The sequence below is a fragment of the Phascolarctos cinereus genome, unplaced genomic scaffold (assembly GCF_003287225.1).
Source record: "Phascolarctos cinereus isolate Bilbo 61053 unplaced genomic scaffold, phaCin_HiC Scaffold_7;HRSCAF=346, whole genome shotgun sequence".
Taxonomy (NCBI): domain Eukaryota; kingdom Metazoa; phylum Chordata; class Mammalia; order Diprotodontia; family Phascolarctidae; genus Phascolarctos; species Phascolarctos cinereus.
This window is the reverse complement of record NW_027556180.1, coordinates 122,440,774-122,463,540: the sequence shown is the minus strand read 5'-3', so window position 1 is coordinate 122,463,540 and position 22,767 is coordinate 122,440,774. Positions and strand designations below refer to the sequence as shown.

At 36.1% G+C, this 22,767-nt stretch overlaps 1 protein-coding gene across 1 annotated transcript in view; it reads left to right on the top strand.

Moving 5' to 3' along the window:
• The window catches only part of LOC144454746 (E3 ubiquitin-protein ligase MYCBP2-like), a 96,265-nt gene that overhangs the window by 33,839 nt on the left and 39,659 nt on the right, over positions 1-22,767 (top strand). The window contains exons 2-3 of the mRNA XM_078147205.1: positions 1,772-1,847; positions 16,284-16,499. Coding sequence (XP_078003331.1) covers positions 1,772-1,847; positions 16,284-16,499 — 292 coding nt within the window. The remainder of the gene's footprint in view (positions 1-1,771; positions 1,848-16,283; positions 16,500-22,767) is intronic.

Sequence of the window (22,767 nt, the reverse complement as noted above, 5' to 3'; positions counted from 1 at the left end):
TTTCCTTTAAAAGTCAGCCTACCGACAGGGGTCCTTTCCTTGTTCCTCAACCTCTAGTGTCACTTCCTCTAAGATTACCTTCTATCTACTTTGTGTTTAACTTGTATGTTCTTATTAGGATAGGAGCTCCTTAAGGGCAATCAACTAATGAGCATATATTAAGCTCCAGGTAGGATGTGCCAGATACTATGCTAACCACTAGGAAAACAAAGAAAGGCAAAAGACATTCTCTGCTCTGGAGAGAGAGACAACATGCAAACAAATGTATACAAACAATGTATATATGGGTTCAATAGGAAGTAATCAGCAGTGGGAAGGCACTAGAATTAAGAGAGATTGGGAGAGGTTTGCTGTAGAAGGTTGTATTCCTTCTGGTTTTTCTTATGGATTTAGCTTAGTGCCTGGCACATAGTAAACTTTTAATAAATACTTGTTGCTTGCTTATTAGTGATTTGTAGCAGTCTTTTATATGGTTGTTAAAAATTAGTAGAATCATAGACCTAGAGCTATAAGAGACTTCAGAGATTATCTAGTTGAATCCCTTCATTTTTCAAATGTAGAAACTGAGGCCTATGTATTTTTCAATGTGGAAGGCCTCAGGTCCCACAAATAGTAGATGTAGATTTTAATTCAGATATTCCAACTTCAGAGTTATTTTTCTTTCCTTTATGCTATACTGCTAACCCATTTTATTTCTCTTTCTAGGATTATCTCTGTCCTTTTGGCTAATGAAATCTCTCCCAACTGTAACTGCAAAAACTACCTTCTCCCTTTTTCTTCCATTAAGAGTATGTGTGTGTGTGTGTGTGTGTGTGTGTGTGTTGTGATCTCTTATGTAGGTTGTTTACTCATTTGGAACTTGTGTTATATGCTAGTTTGAATCTATTTTTTGCTTATTTTTCATTTTTTTCTAACAGTTTTTGTCAAATAAAAGAGTCCTTCCTCAAAAAGATTATGCTCTGGGATTTCTTAGGCTACTGAGTTCAGTGGTTTCTGATTGCGGCTTATCCAACCTGTTCCGCTTATCTACTTTTCTCAGTTTTTCTTCTGTTTGGCTTCTCCTGCAATCTTCTCATATTGATTCTATGTAGTATGAAGCCTTGTTTAATCCTTTTGGCCAGAGGTGATCTCTCTTCTTTTTTATTATACTGTCTTCTCCCCCACTACACTCCCATATTTCCCTTATATATTTATCTTCTATTTTGTAGTATTAAAATTATTTACAAACATGCTTTCCTTTCTTCTACTAGATTGTGATCTGTATTGGCAGAGCCTGTGTCATCTTATCTTTGTATTTTTCTCAGTGCCTAATGTGTTACTTTGTACCTTGTAAGGGTTTGACAAATTTGATGAATTTATTATCTAAATTGACAAAAATATTAACAAAGTGTAATTTATTATAATTCTGCATCCTTAGCTATATAAATGCATATGTTTGTTTTTGTACTTATGGATTATGTGATATATTTTGTGTTATAAATAAATAGATCTTGGTCTATATAAGGTATTATTACATTAGAATTTACTTTCATTTAGCATCTGTGTCATTTTTTTTTTGGTGGGGCAATTGGGGTTAAGTGACTTGCCCAGAGTCACACAGCTAGTTAGTGTTATGTGTCTGAGGCCAGGTTTTTAACTCAGGTCCTCCTAACTCCAGGGCTAGTGCTCTATCCACTGCACCATCTAGCTGCCCTTGTGTCATATTCTTGTGACTTTTAATGACTGTTTTTTAGTGGAAATCTTAATCTAAATGTTTTTTCTTTTTCTTTAGGAGTAAGAAAATTTTAAATAAGAAAAAGCTGAAAAGGAAACAGAAGACTAAATCAAAAGTGAAAACAAGAAGCAAGGTAAATGATTGGCAATATAAATAAGCTTGAGATTTCTATTTGACATAAAAACTTTTAAAGACAAATAAAAATATAGGGGAAAAACAGGTAAAGAGCCATTCCTAAACTTAAAAGACTTAGTGCTGAAAAGAAATTAGTGTGATCACCTCAGTGTACAGATAAGAACACTATCACAGAAAGGTTAAGTGATTCAAGGTCACATAGTCACAGAATTGGGACTAGAACCCAGGTTTCCTGAATCACAATTTAGTATTCTTTCCCTACACTATACATGATCATGTTACATCTTTTCAATATAACTATTTGCAGGCAAAAGAAAGTAGGAATGCTCCCTGTAATGACATTGTTTTTCTTCAGCAGTGTGTTAATGATGTTACTATTCATGTCACTTCAAAAACTGCAGTTTTGTGACTTTTGATGACTTCACAAAAGGAAAATTTTTCAGTATTTAGTGTTAGTGTTCCTTCTCTTGGAATTGAGAATTATCTATTTATTCTTTTTCTACTGTACTTAGTATTAATCTATGATTTAGTTAATAGAGCAAAATTTTATTTATGGACTTTAATTTATATATTCATTTCCAGAGATAGAAAATACAGGCCCCTGTGTATATTTAGCGTTGACCTTAGAGAGATGAAGGTTCTTGAAAGTGATTAGTTTAATAATATCTACTGGAATCCTTTCTACACTATACCTTTCAGATTCCCTTTCATTCTCATTGACTGATCATTGGTAGAGAGTTTGCTGTAAGGCAACCCATTTCAATTTTGGTCAACTCTAGGAGAATCTCATAGGAAACTATTATAATTTTAAATAGGAAGTGTCTTTGAAATGAAAGTTATATTAAACTAGTTTTGTGTATCACTTGAATTTTTCAAAAAATATCTCATTCCATTTTTCTAGGGTAAGAGAGAGAAGTGTGGACTATTTTTAATGTATGTACCAAGTACGCACAATTATATAATATTCTGAGTTTTCCTCCTAACCATCATCAGGGCTGTAGGCAAAATGAATTTCAAACTTCTTTTCAAGTCCTTAGCTTCTCTTAGCTTATTGTTTCCCTGGAAAAAGCAGTTAGGGCCAAGGAACAGGTGGAACGTGAAGGTTTCCTGTTTTCTTCAGTGGTTCTGTTTTTAAACAGGAATGAATTGATGGCAGCAATGACAATCATTTAGACAGCTCAGCTCAGTGATGATTGCATTGCAGATAGCTAAGGCAAATAATCTTCATGTAAGCATGTACATATTATAAAATTTAAGGGTCAGATATGGCAGCAGTTCTTTGTGGGAGAGAAAAAAAGATTTTTCAGGGTTTTGAGCTGGGGTTAACAGCTTTCTCTGCTCTGTAGATATTAAATACCTTTTGTACAGAGGTAATATATTCACATACCTTTTAATTTTCAATTTTAATTTTAGAGAAACTTTGTTTTATCTTTATATAACTTATTTAAAAGATTACTGAATAATTTTAAAATGAAATTTGCTTGTGGAATAATAATGGTGGTGTTAAAATATGCCATTGTCACAATTTATCAATTACATCTTGCATATAATTTATCACTAGACTTGTAAGAGACCTTAGAAGCCCTCTGATGTAACTATATAGTGTTATAGGAGCATAGATTTAGATCTTAAAGGGACTTTGGAGGACATTGAATCTGATTTCTTCCATGTTTTATAGTTTAGGAAACTGAGACACTGTGAAGTTAAATGACTTAGCTGTTAAGTGTCTGAAGCAGGATATGAACTCAAATCTTTCTGACTCTAAGTCCAGTACTCTGTTGATTGCATCATCCACAATTTCATCAACATAGAGAATCCTTGTTATGGAAACTCTATCTATGCAGACACAACCTGGAAGTGACATATAGTAGATTAGTCCTAAAAAAGTAATGGTCCTAGGCACGTAGAGGTTAAGTGGTTTACTTAAGATCAAGAAGATTTAGGGGCAGCTAGGTGGCGCAGTGGGTAGAGCACTGGCCCTGAATTCAGGAGGACCTGAGTTCAAATCTGGCCTCAGACACAGAACACTAACTAGCTGTATGACCCTGGGCAAGTCACTTAACCGCATTGCCTATCCAAAAAAAGAAAAAAAGATCAAGCAGATTTGAAACCCATCTAGTCTTCTTGATTTTAAGCCCATTGCTTTATTTGTTCTGCCTTCCCTGCTACTTTGTATGTACCATCAAATCTGTTAATAACAGGATAGAATTTTGAGACCAGTAGGTTTTAGTATTTTTATATGTTATTTATCTTGAATGTACTCATTTCTTGGACCCCATATTTTTGGAACAATATAAGACAAATATTGTTTTTTGCATGATAAAGGTCTTTCTCAATTACTTCAGTATCTTTTTAATTGTAGTGTTGAAAACTGAATTACAGAATAAATAGTACAAAATTGATTTATCAAAATTGGATTTCTACTTTAATAAAGACCGAGAGCCCAATGAAATCAAAGCTATATATAGTCATATAAAAATTCTCTAAATCATTTTTGATTAGAGAAGTACAAATTAAAACAACTCTGAGGTACTATCTCATACGTATCAGATTGGCTAAAATGATAGAAGGGGAAAATGACAAATGCCAGAGGGGATGTGGAAAAATTGGGACACTGTTGGTGCAATTGAGAACTGATCCAGCCATTTGGGAGGGCAATCTAGAATTATGCCCAAAGAGTTATAAAACTGTGTCTACCCTTTGGCCCAGCAATATCCCTATTAGGTCTGTTTCCAAGGTGATCAGGGAAAAAAGGAAAGAGCCTATATGTTCAAGAATAATTATAGCATAGAAATGATGAGTAGGCAGATTTCAGAAAAACCTGGAAAGACTTATATGAACTGATGCTGAGTGAAGTAAGAAGAACCAGGAGAACATTGTACACAATAACAGCAACATTGTGCAATGAGCAGCTTTGATAGTCTTAGCTCTTCTCAGCAATACAATGATCTAAGACAATTCCAAAAGATTCATGATGGAAAATGCTATCCACAGCCAGAGAAAGAACTATGCAGTCTGAATGCAGATCAAAGCATACTATTTTCTCTCTTTTTTTTCTTTTTCGTGGTTTTTCAAACCATTTGCTCTGATTCTTCTTTCACAACATGACTAATGTGGAAATATGTTTAATATGATTGTACATGTATAGCCTATATCATATTGCATGCTGTATTTGGGGAGGCTGTATGGAGGGAGGGGGAAAAATTTGAAATTCAAACCTTATAAAAGTGAACATTGAAAACTAAAAAACAAGTAAATAAATAAACTGTTCCTATTTAAAAAAAAGAATATTTATAGCAGCTCTCTTTTTGGTGGCAAAGAATTATAACTACTTTATAAATATTACCATGTGTACTTAAGAAAATATGTAGTACTAAGAAAATGATGGTGTTTTTGGTAATAAATCTTAATAAATTTCTCTATGATAGTATCAAAATGGTACATAACATTTCAGGAAAGAAGGCAGGGAAACAGTGATACCATACAAGATGTTTTATTTTGCTCATAACAGGCATTTATCTTCTTTCCCTCTTACCTTCTTCCCCCACTATAGGAAACAAAAAACAAAAAAAAGGTCCTTGAAATAAATGTGTAACAAATTCTCATTATCTGCATCCAGAAATGAGTATCAGAGAGTTTATCACTTCTGTGTTGGGAAGTGTGTGGGTCACTTCACTCTGCATCAGTTCGTACTGCTTTACTAGGTTTCTCTGAAAACATCCCCTTTGTTGTTTCTTATGTGGCACAAAAGTATTTTATAACATTCATATACCATAATTTGGAACTATGGAGCTAAAGTTATTTAACTTTGACCCAGTGATACAACCACCACCACTATGCCTGTACCCTTAAAAGATCAAAGAAATAGGAAAAGATCTTTAAGATATAAAAATATTTGAAGCAGCTCTTTTTGTGGTGATGAAGTCTTTGGCCTCTCTCAGTCCTTTTGTGTGACCCTTCTTATACAGTGTGACTTCTACCCATCTTTTCCATATTTGTATTAAAGTCACCTGGACTCAAAGTGTACCCTGTTTTATTTCAGAGAGTTCTATCAAGTTCCTGAAAAAAAATTTTCCTACCTCTTCATCCTTTGAAGTAGATATTGGTACATAAACTGTTCATGGTGGTCTTTTTTGCAGATACTTCTCATGAGGAGTGCAGTAAGAGATGACTACTCCATCATATGGTATTTTTTGTTTTCTTTGGATCTGTGCTAAAACTAACTGTGTCTCCAAGGACAGCCTATATGCCATCTTTTGATTTAGCTGAAACTTCTGATTTCCTGTGTAGTGAACTTGCCAAGACTGATAAAATTTTGTTACTCTAGTAGAAGGATTCTTAATCTTTTTTTGTGTTATGGGCCCCTTTGGGTGTCTGCTGAAGCTGATAGACCCCCTTTCAGAATAATGTTTTTAAATGAATGAAATAAGATTCATAGATTACAAAGAGAACCAAAGGGTAGTTCACAGATCTGAAATCTATCCACCATCCCCTTGAGGGTTTGTGCACCTCACGTTGGGAACTCCAGCTCTACTAGTATTTCTGCTTATTTGGTCATTGGATATATTACATTTATAGCACCAATAACCAAGTTAAAATAAAATACATGGATTAAAAACTGCCAATGCAATGTAGGTTTAGAATACAGTGAATTGAGTCATTGCACTGCTTGCTACATTTGAATGTAAAGTTTTTATACTTGAAGTTCAACAGTCTGTGAAAGTTAAAAACACACAATATCAGCAATGTAGTGTAATGCATAGAGAGCTAGAGTCAGTGACAGCATGGATTCAGGATCTACTTCTGACACGTATGGCCCTGTGAACCAGAATAAGTCTCTTAACTTTTCATTGTCAAAGGCAATACTCTAATTCTATAAGTTGCAAGGAAATGCAACCTTGGATATTTGGTGGTTATTTTTGAAATATTAAAATAATATAAGGGACTTATATTCATATTCTAATCTAGAAAGACAGTGGCTGAATTTATGAAAGAGTTGGAGGTATTGATAATAAATACACAAAATAATATTTTTTCTTGTTTTCCAATTTAAAAAAACCTGTACTGAAAATGAAATAGAAGAAATTAATGACCTGCTTATTAATTACTAAACTCATCTGTAGAAGTAGTTTTCATTTTAAATACCTAGATATTTCTAAATGTGACTAGATATGGAACACATTTGCCGTCATCGTTGTCATAGCTAGTGTTTATATGGTACTTTAGGTTTGTGAAATACTTTACAAATATTAACTCATTTGATTTTCACAACAATCCTGAAAGGTAGGTCCTATTATTTTATCCCCATTTTACAGATGGGGATACTGAGAACAGGTTTATTGACTTGACCGGGGTCACATGGGTACAAAGTTTCCAAGCCACTATTTAAATTCAAGTCTGACTCCAGGTCCTGTGCTCTATCCATTGTTTCATCTAACTGCCTCAAAGGATATGGATAATTATGACATATTCTGGACAGGAATGATTATGATAATATTTTGAAGACTGCTAGTGAAGGAAAACCCACTAAAGGTCTCTTTGTCTCCCTTACCCCCAGTTTTGTCAACATTCTAACCTAACCTTGTGGCATTTACCTAACTTACTTTATGGAAGTGGTCCTATTCTGTGAAGTAATCATGATATTCCAGTTGACTTTTTCATTAGCATAATAAAATCACTTTGCTGGTGTCAGGCGATAAATTAAGCACCTATAGTGTGACTTTCTGTGACATTTTAAGAAATGCTTTATGCACTACTATGCACAGAACGTAGGCTGCTCTTCAGAATAACCTAACCCATTGTACACTGGGGTATTTTATAGCAACAAAATTTTTCCCATATACCTTTCCTAGACTTGCAAAAACAAAACAATACTTTAGGTGTTTCTGAGGTAAAGGGTTTTTCCTGTTTGTGTCTTACTCAATACTTATTACTTTTTCATTTTTCTTTTTATTGGGTATTAATTGATACAAAAGTGGTATACTTTTATTTTGAAATAAAAATTTTGATCCTGCAATCATTACTTTATTTTCTTTATGAATAAAAAAATTCTCGAGTTCGTTCCGGGAGCCAAGATGGCGGAGTGAAATGGTAGTCACTCTCACTCTCCCCTATCAACCTCTGAAAACCCAGAAAATATCACCCCAGAAAAAAAAACCCTAGAACACCTGAACTAGAAGAAAGACAGGGAGCAGCAGTGCAGCAGCCCAGCAAACAGGTCTCCCAGTACCTCAGCAAAAATAAGGGAGGCAGAACTATAAGGGGCCCCAGGCAGATAAGTACCTTGTGTGGCATTCATCTGAAAGGAGGTGAAGAAAACAACCTAAAGGCTTCCTAAAGCCCCAGCCTTGCTGATTGCAACCCAACACCAGGTGAGCTGACGCCCTGCAGCCTCCAATTGTGAAGAAATCCTGAAGCCCAGGTGGTGGAGCAGGCAAACACCAACACCTGGACCTCCGAGTGCCTCAGTGGGGGGGGGAACCGGTGGAAACCAGCTCAGAAAACCACCAGGTGCCTCGGCACTCACGCAAAGGAATCTCCAGTGCATTAGCAGGGAGACAACACTGCAGGGGCCCCAGGCAGATAAACACCCTGCAGCACCCATCTAAAAGGAGCTGAAGAAAGCTAAAGGAAAGGAAAAGCAGGCAACCTAGAATTGCCTGAAAGTTCCAGCCTTGCTGATTCCAGCCCAACAAGGTAAGCTGCCAGAAACCTACAGCCTCCAATTGCCAGCATAAGAGGCCCCCAGCAAAGCCAGTGACCAAGACCTAGGCTCCCAACACAAGAAGCTTGGGTCAGTACCCTCTGTTCCCCAGCAGGAGAGTCTGTTCCAGCCAGGGAATAAAAGGCCAGGGAATAAAGAAACACCATGAGTAAAAAAAAGTACCATAGATTCATATTATGAGAAGAGTGAAGATCAAGACAGAAATTCTGAAGAGGACAACATTGTCAACAAACCCACATCTGCAACAACAAAAGGGAATATGAACTGGTCTGAAGCCCAAAAAGCCTTCTTAGAAGAGCTCAAGAAGGATTTTAATAGTCAAATGAGAGAGGTAGAAGAGTCCTTCAAAAATACAATTGGCCAATTGGAAAAAAAATACACTGAAGAAAACAAGTCCCTAAAAAACACAATTGGCCAATTGAAGAAGGAAGGACAAAAACTAACAGAAGAGTACACTGAAGAAACAAGTCCCTAAAAACACAATTGGCCAGTTGAAGAAGGAAGTACAAAAACTAACAGAAGAAAACAATCTGTTAAAAACTAGAATTGGACAAATGGAAACTAATTTCTCTATGAGAGAGCAAGAATCAGTCAAACAGAAACAAAAAAATGAAAAAATGATGAAAATGTAAAATACCTCATCAGTAAAACAACCGACCTGGAAAATCGACTCAGGAGAGACAATTTAAAAATTATTGGACTACCTGAAAATCATGATGAAAAAAGAGCCTGGACAGTATCTTTCAGGAAATCATAAAGGAAAACTGCCCTGAAGTCCTAGAACCAGAAGGGAAAATAACCATAGAAAGAATCCACGATCACCACCTGAAAGAGATCCCAAATTGACAACACCAAGGAATATAATAGCAAAATTCCAAAATTACCAGATGAAAGAGAAGGTGCTGCAAGCAGCCAGAAAGAAAAATTTAAATATCATGGAACCACAGTCAGGATTACACAGGACCTTGCAGCTTCTACATTAAAAGACCAGGGCATGGAACATGATATTCCTAAGGCAAAGGAGCTTGGAATGCAGCCAAGGATCAATTACCCAGCAAAAATGAGCATCATTTTTCAAGGGAGGAGGTGGATATTCAATGAAATAGGAGACTTCCAAACTTTCCTGATAAAAAGACCAGAGCTCAACAAAAAATTTGATCTTCAAGTACAGGACTCAAGAAGGACTTAAAAAGGTAAATGGGACAGAAGGATACAATATGTTGTTAATAAGGGGGGGCTGTTTAAACCCCTACAAGGGAATATGAGACTTGCAACCCTTGAGAACTGTATTGTTATTACACCTTGTTAAAGGAGTATACATAAAGAGGGTGGATATTAGTTGACTTTGATGTAATGATAAAAAAAAATCTAATCAAGTGGGTTAAATGGATCCAAATAAGTGGATCAATCTGATCTTAGAAAATGTACTGAGAAAGGAGGAGGCAGACAAGGGTAAATTACATTACAGGAAAAGACACAAAATCCTATTACAGCAGAGGGAAAGAAGGGGGGGAGCATTGTTTGAACCTTACTCTCATCAGATTTGGCTCAAGAAGGGCATAATATAATCAGTTAGGTATAGAAATCTAACTTGCCCTATAGGCAGTAGGAGGGAAAAGGGGAAAGAAAAGGGAGGGGGGAAAGAAGGGAGGGAAGAAGCAGTAAGACTAAAGGGGAAGAAAAGGGAAAGGGATAATAAAAGGGGGAAGGGACTGAAGGAGGTGGTGGTCAAAAGCAAAACACTAGTGAAGGGGGAAAGGAAAAAGGAGAAAGAAAAGCATAAATGGGGGGAAAGGATGGAGAAAAAGACACAGATAGTAATCATAACTGTGAATGTGAATGGGATGAACTCTCCCATAAAAGGAAACGGATTGCAGAATGGATTAAAAACCATAATCCTACAATATGTTGTTTACAGGAAACACATTTGAAAAAGAGTGACACATACAGGGTAAAGGTAAAAGGCTGGAGCAGAATATATTATGCTCAGCTGAAGTAAAAAAGCAGGGGTAGCAATCCTGATCTCAGACAAAGCAAAAGCAAAAATAGATCTAATCAAAAGAGATAAGGAAGGAAACTACATCCTGCTAAAAGGCACCATAGACAATGAAGTAATATCATTACTAAACATATATGCACCAAATGGTATAGCATCCAAATTCTTACAGGAGAAGTTCAGGGAGTTACAGGAAGAAATAGACAGCAAAACTATACTAGTGGGGGACCTGAACCTCCCCTCTTGCACTAGATAAGTCTAACCACAAAATAAACAAGAAAGAAGTTAAGGAGGTGAATAGAACATTAGAAAAGTTAGGTATGATAGACCTCTGGAGAAAACTGAATGGGGATAGAAAGGAATATACTTTTTTCTCGCAGTACATGGCACATACACAAAAATTGACCATGTACTAGGGCATAAAAACCTCACAATCCAATGCAGAAAGGCAGAAATATTAAATGCATCCTTTTCAGATCATGATGCAATAAAAATTATATGTAATAAAGGGCCATGGAAAGATAGACTAAAAAATAATTGGAAACTAAATAATCTAATCCTAAAAAATGATTGGGTCAAACAACAAATCATAGAAACAATCAATAATTTCATTCAAGAGAATGACAATAATGAGACAACATACCAAAACCTATGGGATGCAGCAAAGCAGTTCTTAGGGGAAGTTTTATATCTCTAAATGCTTACATAAATAAAATAGAAAAAGAGGAGATTAATGAATTGGGCATACAACTAAAAAAACTAGAAAAAGAACAAATTAAAAATCCTCAACTAAACACCAAATTAGAAATATTGAAAACCAAAGGAAAAATTAATAAAATTGAAATTAAGAAAACTATTGAACTAATAAATAAAACTAAGAGCTGGTTTTATGAAAAAAACAATAAAATAGATAAACCTTTGGTTAATTTAATTAAAAAAAAGAAAGAAGAAAACCAAATTACTAGTATCAAGAATGAAAAGGGTGAAGCTACCACCAAGGAAGAGGAAATTAAAACAATAATTAGGAATTATTTTGCCCAACTATATGCCAACAAATTTGACAATCTTAGTGAAATGGATACATATTTACAAAAATATAAATTGCCCAGATTAACAAGAGGAAGTAAAATACTTAAATAACCCCATCTCAGAAAAAGAAATTGAACAAGCCATTGATGAACTCCCTAGGAAAAAATCTCCAGGGCCAGATGGATTTACATGCAATTCTATCAAACATTTAAAGAACAATTAATTCCAATACTATAGACTATTTGGGAAAATAGGTGAAGAAGGAGTCTTACCAAATTCTTTTTATGATACAAATATGGTGTTGATACCTAAACCAGGAAGAGTCAAAATAGAGAAAGAAAAATAGACCAATTTCTCTAATGAATATAGATGCAAAAATTTTAAACAAAATACTAGCAAGTAGATTGCAAACTTATCACAAGAATAATACACTATGACCAGGTAGGATTTATACCAGGAATGCAGGGTTGGTTCAATATTAGGAAAACTATCAGCATCATTGAGCATATCAACAACAAAACCAACAGAAACCACATGATCATCTCAATAGATGCAGAAAAAGCTTTTGATAAAATACAACACCATTCCTATTAAAAACACTAGAAAGCATAGGTATAAATGGAGTCTTCCTTAAAATAATAAATAGCATTATCTAAAACCTTCAGCAAGCATTATATGTAATGGGGACAGAGAAGCATTTCCAATAAGATCGGGGTGAAACAAGGATGTCCATTATCACCACTGTTATTCAATATTGTACTGGAAACCTTAGCTTTAGCAATAAGAGAAGAAAAAGAAATTGAAGGCATTAGAATAGGCAAAGAAGAAACAAAGCTATCACTCTTTGCAGATGACATGATGATATACTTAGAGAATCCTAGAGAATCAAGTAAAAAACTACTTGAAATAATAAACAACTTTAGCAAAGTTGCAGGCTATAAAATAAACCCACATAAATCATCAGCATTTCTATATATTACCAACAAAGCCCAACAGCAAGAGATAGAAAGAGAAATCCCATTTAAACTTACTGTAGACATTATAAAATATTTAGGAGTCTACCTCCGAAACAAACCCAGGAACTCTATGAACACAATTACAAAACACTTTTCACACAAATAAAATCAGATCTAAATAATTGGAAAAATCAGTTGCTCATGGGTAGGCCAGCTAATATAATAAAAATGACAATCCTACCTAAGCTAATTTACTTATTCAGTGCCATACCAATCAAACTACCAAAAATTATTTTATAGAGTTAGAAAAAATAATAACAAGATTCATTTGGAAAAACTAAAAGTCCAGAATACCAAAGGAACTAATGAAAAGAAATGCAGGGGAAGGTGGCCTAGCAATTCCAGATCTTAAATTGTATTATGAAGCAGCAATCATCAAAACTGCTTGGTACTGGCTAAGAAATAGGGAGATGGATCAGTGGAATAGGTTAAATATGCAAGACACAGTAATCAGTGACTATAGTAATCTATTATTTGATAAACCCAAAGACCCCAGCTTCTGGGATAAGAACCCACTCTTTGAAAAAAACTGCTGGGAAAACTGGAAAAGACTATGGCAGAAACTAGGCATAGACCCAAATCTCACACCATATACCAAAATAAAGTCAAAATGGGTTCAGACTTAGATATAAAGGCTGATACCATAAGTAAACTGGGAGAACAAGGAATAGTTTACCTATCAGATCTATGGAGAACAGAAGAATTCATGACCAAACAGGAGATAGAGAACGTTATGAAAAGCAAAATGGATAATTTTGATTACATTAAATTGAAAAGTTTTTGCACAAACAAAGCCAATGCAACTAAGATTAGAAGGAAGGTAGAAAACTGGGAAAGAATTTTGACAACCAGTCTCTCTGATAAAGGCCTCATCTCTAAAATATATAGAGAATTAAGACAAATTGATAAGAACACAAGCCATTCCCCATTGATAAATGGTCAAAGGATATGAACAGACAGTTCTCAGATGAAGAAATTAAAGCCATCTATAGTCATATGAAAAAATGCTCTAAATCATTATTGATTAGAGAAATGCAAATCAAAACAACTCTGAGGTACCACATCACACCTATCAGATTGGCCAACATGACAAAACAGGAAAATGATAAATGTTGGAGAGATGTGGGAAAATTGGAACACTAATACATTGTTGGTGGAGTTGTGAAATGATCCAACCATTTTGGAGAACAATTTGGAACTATGCCCAAAGGGCTACAAAAATGTGCATACCCTTTGATCCAGCAATAGCACTTCTAGGGCTATATAAAAGATCAAACAAATGGGAAAAGGACCCACATGTACAAAAATATTCATAGCAGCTCTTTTTGTGGTGGCAAAGAATTGGAAATTGAGAGGATGCCCATCAGTTGGGGAATGGCTGAACAAGTTGTGGTATATGAATGTAATGGAATAGTATTGTGCTGTAAGAAATGATGAACAGTCTAACTTTGGAAAAACCTGGGAAGACTTATATGGTCTGATGCTGAGTGAAGCGAGCAGAACCAAGAGGACTTTGTACACAATAACAGAAATGTTATGTGATGACTAATATTGTTAAACTGAATCCTTCTCAGCATTATGAGGATCCAAGACATCTCCAGTGGCCTTGGGATGGAAAATGCTGTCCACATCCAAAGAAAGAACTATGGAAGTTGAATCACTTATTTTACCTTCTGTTGAGTTTTGTTTCATCTTTGTGATGGTTCCTCCTATTGGTTTTAATTTTTACTTACAACTTCACTAATGTGAAAATGTGTTTAATGGGTATGTGAATGTAAAGCCTATATCAGATTGTGCGTCTTGGGGAGGATGGGGGGAAGGAAGGGGAGAAAAATTTTCAACTCAAAAGCATGTGGAAGTGATTGTTGATAAATCAAAATAAATTAATAAAATTTAAAAAAAATTCTCTGCATCAATTAATGTACCTTAGTCGTTTGAGGTATTCTTACATTCTGGGCCTTCTAGTGTTAAACAAGATTAAAGACAGCAGTTGTACCTGCTTGAGCTCTGATAATATGAACATTTTTGTCATTTCAAATGTCTCTTTGGTGGCTATAATGAAAAAAAAATTTTAGAGATTCCAGGGCAGTGTGAAAATAGGATATCTGCCACTTTTGAAGGCTTTTGACAAATTCTTATTGCTATCTTGTCCTTCTTTCTCTTTTTGAAAGTTGTTACCTACTGTCTTCACTAGCCTTTTCTACTTTCAGATTTCTGGTACACTACTTTTGAAAGGTTGCTGCTCCCTTGTTTAGAATATGTATGTTGATTTGAAGGGAAAATAAACAAGAGACCTCAGGACTGGGGTCTTTTCTTCCCTTTGTAATGAATTGAAAGCTAAGAGACCTGATTTTTAAAAATCTTTTTTGTCCTCCTACATACTGTGATATTGGTCAAATTGTTTAACTCCTCTGGCCATCAGCTTCCTCATCTATAAAACAAAGTGGCTCCATTCATCATCTGGAAGGCCCCTTCTGGCTCTAAAAATGTATAATCCTGTATTTTTTACAGTATTGAACACAAAGTATTCTCTCTGTTTCATTCAGTATTGATCATCCTTTCTGTCTTTCTTTGGTTCTACATTATTTGTTTCCAAGACTCTGCCTTTCTCTTTTCTTTCCTGTACGTCCGTGTTTTATTCTTTCTTCTATTCCCGCATATTATATGTCTACCACGTTAAACTCTGATAGGTCTTTCCAAGGTAGAAAGACTTTAAATACAGGCCTAGCAATAGACATTATGTGTATCTGTCATATAAGGATCAGACTACCTGAGTTAGGAGAGAGACACTGATGTGTTGTCTATCTTTTGGTTATACATGCGAGCATACACACATATATACACACATCTCACAACCCTCTTGTCTCCGGGCCTCTGTTATTTTCAGTTCATCTCTCTTTTTCAGTCTGTTATTTAATTGCTGATTTTTTTGTTGCTGTCTTCCTTGTAGGAAACACACAGTGTGCTTAAGGGTATTCTGAAATTAAGAAACCAGATGATACTAGTTGGTATGTCTGTGGGGTAAAACATGCTAAAAATGGACATTAAATTTGTTTAATTTCACATTATAGACATATCTTAAATTGTTCATTTGATTATATTTTATTTAGCAAGATATGCAACATCATCTCTGAGAGAAAAGAACCATTTTCTAAAATATACCGTATAATATTCATTCATCTACCTTTCTATTTATTGAATCTGTGACTTCACTTATGTGAGATAACTCTCTCTGCCAGTATGCATTGGCATCTGAAGCTTTCAAATTTTAGAGAATTATTTGGGGCACTGAGAGGCAAATAACTATGTAGAGTCACCTCTCTAGTCTGTTAGAGGCAGGCCTTGAAGCCAGAGCTTCCTGATTCTAAGTCTGGCTTTTTATCCCTTACAGCAGAGGTGTCCAACTTGCCTCTGTGGCTAAAATGTTGTTGGGGAATGTTTAACAAAATAAATAAAAAACACCTTACAACATAGATGATGTTAGTTTGTTGTTTTCTAAATCAGTGTGCAGAGGGCAGTCTGACACCATGGCCCTCCTTCATGTTGCCTCTACCAAATTTAGTGTTGTGGGTACTGAGCTGTTTGGAGAGCTAGTAGTCTAAATTTTTTTTATGGCAAACAAAAATGAGTCATTTGTAAAAACTGAAAAATACTTTCTTTGTATTTCAGTCTGAAAACTTAGAGAATGCAATTGTCATACCAGATATCAAGCTGCATAGCAATCCATCTGCTTTCAACGTTTATTGCAACGTACGCCATTGTGTTCTGGAGTGGCAGAAGAAGGAAACATCTCTGGCTGCTGCATCCAAGAGCTCTGTGCAGAGCGGTGACTCAGACAGTGACGAAGAAGAAGAACCTAGAGAGCCACCTGTCAAGCTTCCCAAGGTAAGCCACCTTAATCACTTTGCAGAACACATACCTGATTTACTGTGACATGGATGAGTTTATTTCGTTTCAGTAAAGTCAGCTCTCACCTTTGTAATACATGTAGCCTTGAATTATAAGCTGGTTAATGGATAAGACAGAATCAGGAAGTTGTGAGAAATTATTTCCTTTACAGATTACTTATGTGTCTTTATTTTCTTCATCTGAGTTCCTGGTAGCTTTAGTACCTTTAACAGAATAGACCATATAAAGGTTTGGATTCCTGGGAATAAACAGGAAAGGCAGATGGCTGCCACACAGAAATTAGATATGTGTGGTTATTCTTTTCAAGTAAAACTGTTAGGCAAACTGCAAAGTAGTAGATATGCAGATATTGAAGCATTCTGGAAACGGTGATGATAATGAATACTTAATTTTATGTGGTATGGAATACTCCTTGGCAATTGAAGAAGACTAATTAGATAAGAAGGGGCCAGGTTGTGAAAGACTTTGATGCCAAACATAGGACTTTATATTTGATCGTAGGCATAATTACAAGCCATTTGAGATTATTGAGCAAGGAAATGACATAATCAGACTAATGCTTTAGGGAAGTCACTTTGGAAGGGGTTGGATTTCAGTAGGGCTAGAATCAGGACAGAGAGATCCATTCTAAGGCTCTTCCAGTAGTCAAAGTAAGAGGTATTGAGAGCCTGAAGTAGGGTGATGGCTGGGCAAGTGGAGAAAATATGATTTATGCAAGAGAATTAAAGAGAAAGAAACTTAACAATCTGACAAATAATTGACTGTGTGGTGGGGACATATGAGGAATCCAGGGTGACATCAAGGTTGTGAGCTTGGGTGACTAGGAGAATGGTGGTACTTTTTACAGTACTAGGGAAGTTCAGGAGGGAACAAGCATTTATATAGCACTTACTATTTTCCATTCACTGTGTTCAGGATTTTTACAAATAGTATCTCATTTGATCCTGAGAACAACCTTGCAAGGTGTTATTATCCCCATTTACAGTTGATCAAATAGAGGTTAATAGGCAAATAGAGGTTAAGTCATTTGACCAGGGTCACACAGCTAGTATATGTCAGACACTGGATTTAGGTTTTCTTTTTTTTTATTATTATTAATTTATTTTGATTTATCAACAATCACTTCCATATGCTTTTGAGTTTAAAATTTTTCTTCCCCTTGCTCCCCACCACCCTCTCCAAGATGTCATGAAATCTGATATAGGCTATACATTTACATTCCTATTAAACATATTTTCACATTAGTGAAGTTATAAGTAAAAGTTAAAACCAATAGGAAGAACCATCAGAAAGAGGAAACAAAACTCAACAGAAGAGGGGAAAAAGAAAATAGCGATTCAACTTTCACAGTTATCTGTGTCTTTTTCTCCATCCTTTTCCCCCGTTTATGCTTTTATTTCTCCTTTTTCCTTCCCAGCCCTCACTGGTGTTTTGCTTTTGACCACTGCCTCTTTCAGTCTTCCTCTCTTCTATTATCCCTTTCCCTTTTCTTCCCCTTTGCCCTTACTGCTTCTTCCCTCCCTTCTATCTCCCCTCCCTTTTCTTTCCCCTTTTCCCTCCTACTGCCTATAGGACAAGTTAGATTTCATACCTAACTGATTATATTATTCCCTTCTTGAGCCAAATCTGATGAGAGCAAGGTTCAAACAATGCTCACACATCTCCCTTCTTTCCCTCTGCTGTAATAGGATTTTCTGTCTTTTCCTGTAATGTGATTTACCCCTGTCTGCCTCCTCCTTTCTCAGTACATTTTCTAAGATCAGACTAATCCACTTACTTGGATCCATTTAACCCACTTGATTAGATTTTTTTTATCATTACATCAAAGTCAACTAATATCCACCCCCTTTATGTATACTCCTTTAACATGGTGTAGTAATAATACAGTTCTCAAGAGTTGCAAGTGTCATCTTCCCTTGTAGGGATGTAAACAGTCTGCCCTTATTATCAACATTTTGTATCTTTCTGTCCCATTTACCTTTTCATGTCTTCTTGAATCTTGGATTGAAGATCAAATTTTTTGTTGAGCTCTGGTCTTTTTATGAGGAAGGTTTGGAAGTCCCCTATTTCACTGAATATCCATCTCCTCCCTTGAAAAATCATGCTCATTTTTGCTGGGTAGTTGATCCTTGGCTGCAATCAAGCTCCTTTGCCTTAGGAATATCATGTTCCATGCCCTGTGGTCTTTTAATGTAGAAGCTGCAAGGTCCTGTGTAATCTGACTGTGGTTCCATGATATTTAAATTGTTTCTTTCTGGCTCCTTGCAGCACTTCTCTTTCATCTGGTAATTTTGGAATTTTGCTATTATATTTTGGTGTTGTCAATTTGGGATCTCTTTCAGGTGGTGACTGGTATTCTTTCTATGGTTATTTTCCTTCTGGTTCTAGGACTTCAGGCAGTTTTCCTTTATGATTTCATGAAAGATACTGTCCAGGCTCTTTCATTCATTGTGATTTTCAGGTAGTCCAGTGATTTTTAAATTGTCTGTCCTGGATCGATTTTCCAGGTCATTTGTTTTACCTATGAGGTATTTTATGTTTTAATCCATGTTTTAATTTTTTTGTTTCTGTTTGACTGATTCTTGCTCTCTCATAGAGTCATTAGTTTCCATTTGTCCAATTCTAGTTTTTAACACATTGTTTTCTTCTGTTAGTTTTTGTACCTCCTTCTTCAATTGGCCAATTGTATTTTTAAGGGATTTGTTTTCTTCAGTGTACTTTTTTCCCACTTTGCCAATTGTGTTTTTTAGGCACTTGTTTTCTTCGGTGTTTTTTTTTTCCAATTGGCCAATTGTATTTTTGAAGGACTCTTCTACCTCTCTCATTAGACTTTTAAAATCCTTCTTGAGCTCTTCTAAAAAGGCTTTTTGGGCTTCAGACCAGTTCATATTCCCTTTTGACATTGCAGTTGTGGGTTTGTTGACAATGTTATCCTTTTCAGAATTTCTGTCTTGATCTTCACTCTTCTCATAATATGAATCCATGGTACGTTTCTTTTTGCTCATGGTTTCTTTATTCCCTGGCCTTTAAAGAGATTGAGCTCTCCTGGTAGGGAACAGAGGGCACTGACCCAAGCTTCTTGTGTTGGGAGCCTAGGTCTTGGTCACTGGCTTTGTGTGCTGGGGCCTCTTATGTTGGCAATTGGAGGTTGTAGGGTTTTGGCAGCTTACCTTTTGTTGGGCTGGAATCAGCAAGGCAGGAACTTTCAGGCAATTCTAGGTTCCTGCTTTTCCTTTCCTTTACCTTTCTTCAGCTCCTTTTAGATGGGTGCTGCAGGGTGTTTATCTGCCTGGGGCCCCTTGCAGTGTTGCCTCCTGGATTTAGGTTTTCTTGACTCTAGGTTGAGTGCTCTATCCAATGCACCACCTAGGTGCCCCCGGAAATTAGGAGGTAGAGTGATTGAAGGAGAAAGATGTTAGGTTTTGTTTTGGACATAATGAGTTTGTGATGTCTCTGGCGATTCGCTTTGAAATATCTGACAGATAGTTGGTAATGGGGGACTGCGAATTGGGAGACAGGCTAGGGCTGTATAAATATGAAAATCATTTGTACAAAAATAATTTAATCCATGGAAGTTGATGACATCATCAAGTGACAGAGTATAGAGAGAAAAGAGAAGAAGGGCCAAGAGAGAACCTTGGTAATTATGTAATGGATAAAGATCCAAGAAAATAGACTGACAAGGAGCAGTTAGGTGGGTAGGAGGAGAACCAGGAGGGAGCAGAATCACAAAAAACCCAGGGAGGAGAGAGCATTCAAAAGAAGGAAATGATCAACAGTGTCAAATGCTGCAGAGAGGTCAGGAAAGATGAGGCCATTTACTTTGACAATGAGTTTGGTAGCTTTCGGGAGGATAGTTTCAGTTGAATGGTAAGGTCAGAAGTCAGATTACAGAGACCAAAAGAAAAAGTCAGAACACCATTTGTAGACAGTTTTTTTTTCAAGGAGTTTAACTTTGAAAAAGCGAAGAAAAAGGATAATATTTGTCTAGCCTGGTACAATTTACAAGCATTTTTTCAGGATAGGGGAGACTTGGCCGTGCTTTTAGTGACAGGGAATGAGCAAGTAGATAGAAGTAAAAAGAGAGACAGGGGATGGTGGAAAGTGGTAGAGGCAGTCTGCTGGCAAATATAGGAAGAGATGGGACCATGGAAACGTATACAGATGTTGGTCTCTTCTGGCAGATGGGTTTATCTCATCAGAGACTGGAGTGAAGGAAGAAATAGTGAGGGATGATCTCACGAAGATATGACATGAAGAGGTAAGAAGGAGGAGCTGTTAGCAATTGGCTTTACTTTTGGGAGGGAGCAAAAGAATGTATAAAGTCCTCAATACAGAGTGTTGGGGGTACAGTGATACTGGTGAATGAAGGAGAAAATAAAAGTTTGGAAGAACAGCTTTAGCAAGTGGTAAATAAAAAGTCAATTAGGCAGGAGTAGTAGGATTGCCTTATCGTGAGGGCCCAGTTGAGATTAGGTAGCATAAATCTGAAGTGGATTTAGAAGTTTTGTGATTTCTTCCAAGTCAGTTGAGGAACATGTGAGGAAGAGTGAAAGTGGTAGATTATAGGGAGTAATCTAGGATTAGAATTTGGCAAGTCATGGTCAGCAGTGAAACAAGGGGTTCAAGAGTAGAGGATGGTATAGAGTTGAAATAATTCATCAAGGGCTCAAGATTGGAAAGGGGATTAAGTATACCCAGAATGAAGTTGCTAGCATGAGATAGTACTGAGGGATAGAGGGATTGGAAGGCATGGTGAATATGAAGAGTTTGAGGAGTGAGATTAGGGAGAGAGTAAAAGATAAGATAAAAGACTATAATGAGATAAAGTCAGAAAGACCTGAGTTCAAATTCAGCCTCAGGCACTTACTAGTTGTGTAACCCTGGATGAGTCACTTAACCTTTGCCCCACTTTCCTCATCTATAAAATTGGGATCATAATAACAACTACCTTATTGTGAGATTATTATGAGATCAAATGAGATGATATTTGTAAAATGCTTAGTGCAGTTCCTGAATCACAGTAAGGTGCTTAATAAATGCTTTATTTCCCTTGCTTTCTCAAACAAATAAAATGAAAAGTTCTTGAAATTGAACATTTGTAGGTATGGCAGCATCGAGGTTATGGCCATCCCTTTGCATAGCTGAGGTGGAGTGGAGGAATGGGTAATGGGAGATGAGTAGACTAAGGAACTAGAAAGTTAAAATACTTGTCAACGTCCCCTGGAATGAGAGAAGAAGTTGGTGTGGGAAGGCAGACTATGCAGACACTGAACTCATTGGAACTCATATGGAAACTACAGTTGCATGTAAAGAAGTCATTATCAATCTGGTCATTTTAAGGCACCGCCATGATGAAATATGTAAATAACATTTCCACAAATATCATCTTGTGGCAAGGAAATGCCTGACTTCAATTGAATGTGTTTTCATTTAAAGATTGGCTAAAGCAAGTGTTCAAAACAATCAATATTGACTTCTCCATTTATGTATTTAGGAACTTAAAGAGCTAGAAATAGTACCCAAATTATCTGGTGCCTGTTTTAGCATTTCATCTACTATCCTGCTAGGATTATTGCCTTTTTCATCTGGATAATGCCCCTAGAGGGTCTCTAGTGAATTCTCATGTATATTTTCCTTCTGTATATGAGGGAATTAATTCTCTTTTTTATTTATTTTTTTTTTTTTGGTGAGGCAATTGGGGTAAGTGATGTGCCCAGAGTCACACAGCTAGTAAGTGTTACTGAGGCTTGATTTGAACTCAGGCCTTCCTGACTCCAGGGCCGGTGTTCTATCTACTGCACCACCTAGCTGCCCCGAGGGAATTAATTCTTAAGAATAATATTTATCCAAATATTTATTTAATTTTTTTCTTTGGAAACCAAGTATTTGAACCTTATATATCTAATTTTGCATCTGTGTGGTACAAGTCTTAATTAATTGAGTCACTGTGTTTGATTTGTTTCTTTTTCTTCTTTTTTTTGCGTTCCCATTGCCTAACTCATAGTAGATGCTTAATAAGTGCTTGTTGATTATTTCATCCTGGGTGCCATATTTTAAGAGATCATAGACAAATTGGAACCCATCAAGAAGTTGGTAAAGGATCTCAAAAAGTGTTTTAGAAAAATGGTAGGGGCTTTTCAGTCTGGAAAAGAGAGAACAAGAGATGAGGGAGGTAGGGGAGATAATAGCTTTTTAAAAATACAAGTATTGCAGTCATATCTACAAGTTTAATTAATTAGAC